Here is a 1,372-nt window from a genome sequence, read left to right on the forward strand (position 1 = left end):
AAACAAAGAGAGAAAGATCTCCTATCCCCAAAAGCCCCCCGGGTTTTTGTTTGGTTATTGTGAGGTGGGGAATTTTTTTCAACCCCCCACCACCTTTTGTCCCAGAGGGGAGGTTCGGCCAACTTTAATGGGATTGTCCATTTGGTATCATTCGGGGCCACCTTGGATTTAAGTTTGGTATTTATTATTTTTCAGATGTTTTCTTCTGGGTGGAATTTTGTTCCGTTCTGCAACGGTTTTAAAACCATTTCAAAAGCAGGAAGTTTGATTGTAATGGAAAAGGTGGATGGAAAAAGTGTTAATAAAAATGGGGCGTGAAAAGAAAAAATTGGGAAACGTAATCTTTTCAGCGCGGATGTTTGGGAAGGGAAATAAAAAAGGATTAGGTGAACCGTTAAAGGCAATTATTTGACAAGTGCTAGGAAATAATTAAATTAAAGGATAAAAAAAATACCAACGTGGAAGAAAATATGCGAATATGCATGCAAATGCGTGCATAATACATACCATACATATATATATATATATATGATATTATTAAAGTCAGTAAAAATATGATAATTAATTAAAGTCAGTAAAAATTATATTCTATAATATAATATTTTTCATGCAAAATACAACAATTAGTAAAACATTAATTATAAAAAGACATACCGGTTTGGGTTCTGCATTATCTTCCAATTCCCTATAAATAAAGAGCAACTGATTGTCGTATAGCATAACATGTAAACTTGTTGTTGAAGTACTTTGGTTTCTCCTTGAACGTTTCAAAATTAAATCTTCCATCCCCATTGAAGCTCATAACTAAATTTTTATCCACAAACATATCCAACCGGAGTGGTTTGAACATCACTACCACTTCTTTGTTAGCCGCAACTTTCAGAACGGCCATATCGGAACCAATTTCTGTTGATATAAAGCTGAAACAGAAAAATAAAAGTTTTATTTTAAACCTTTCTCGTGCAAATAAATAACAAATAAAAGTGAAAAAGTCGAATACTCTGACGTCACAGGTTCACCGTTCAAAGCTTGCAAAGGGCGGAACCTTTCACGAAGCGGTTCCTTTTTCGTCAATAATAAGACGAACAGCACCAACTTGAAGAATCTGCAATGTCATTTTTCAACAAAGAACGACCCCTTGCCACACTGAATTTCTGCATGAAATCCCAGATCCTTAAATTCAATTCTTTTTAAATATAATAAAAAAGCGGTTTTTCTATTTTTTATGAAAATTACCCCGACCACAGACCACTGACTGGGGGCCAAAATACTGTATGGCGAAATAGTTGGGCTTAAAATTTCTTTGGCGTCTGAATATGCACACTTACAGGATATACCTTTCAAATAGGTTATTAATGAGATTCATTTTTTA

The 1,372-nt window shown here is 34.3% G+C and overlaps 1 protein-coding gene across 1 annotated transcript; it reads right to left on the reverse strand.

The window, feature by feature from the left end:
- Positions 1-685: 685 nt before the first annotated feature.
- Tsp_15585 (conserved hypothetical protein) lies at positions 686-1,366 on the reverse strand. Its single transcript, XM_003366521.1, has 2 exons — positions 1,329-1,366; positions 686-920 (listed from the first exon to the last, which is right to left on the reverse strand). Exons 1-2 carry the CDS (start codon positions 1,364-1,366, stop codon positions 686-688), a joined length of 273 nt encoding a protein of 90 aa, XP_003366569.1.
- Between the last annotated feature and the right edge of the window lie 6 nt (positions 1,367-1,372).

This window comes from Trichinella spiralis (genome assembly GCF_000181795.1).
Source record: "Trichinella spiralis strain ISS 195 chromosome Unknown Scfld5868, whole genome shotgun sequence".
In the NCBI taxonomy this organism is placed as follows: Eukaryota; Metazoa; Nematoda; class Enoplea; order Trichinellida; family Trichinellidae; genus Trichinella; species Trichinella spiralis.

What these genes read in the sequence shown, in the direction of transcription:
- Tsp_15585 (XM_003366521.1), bottom strand. Translation starts at nt 1,366, where the DNA reads ATGAATCTCATTAATAACCTATTTGAAAGGTATATCCT. An exon ending in CTATTTGAAAGGTATATCCT is followed by an intron (nt 921 to 1,328) that starts GTAAGTGTGCAT and finishes TTTCTGTTTCAG; the next exon opens with CTTTATATCAACAGAAATTG.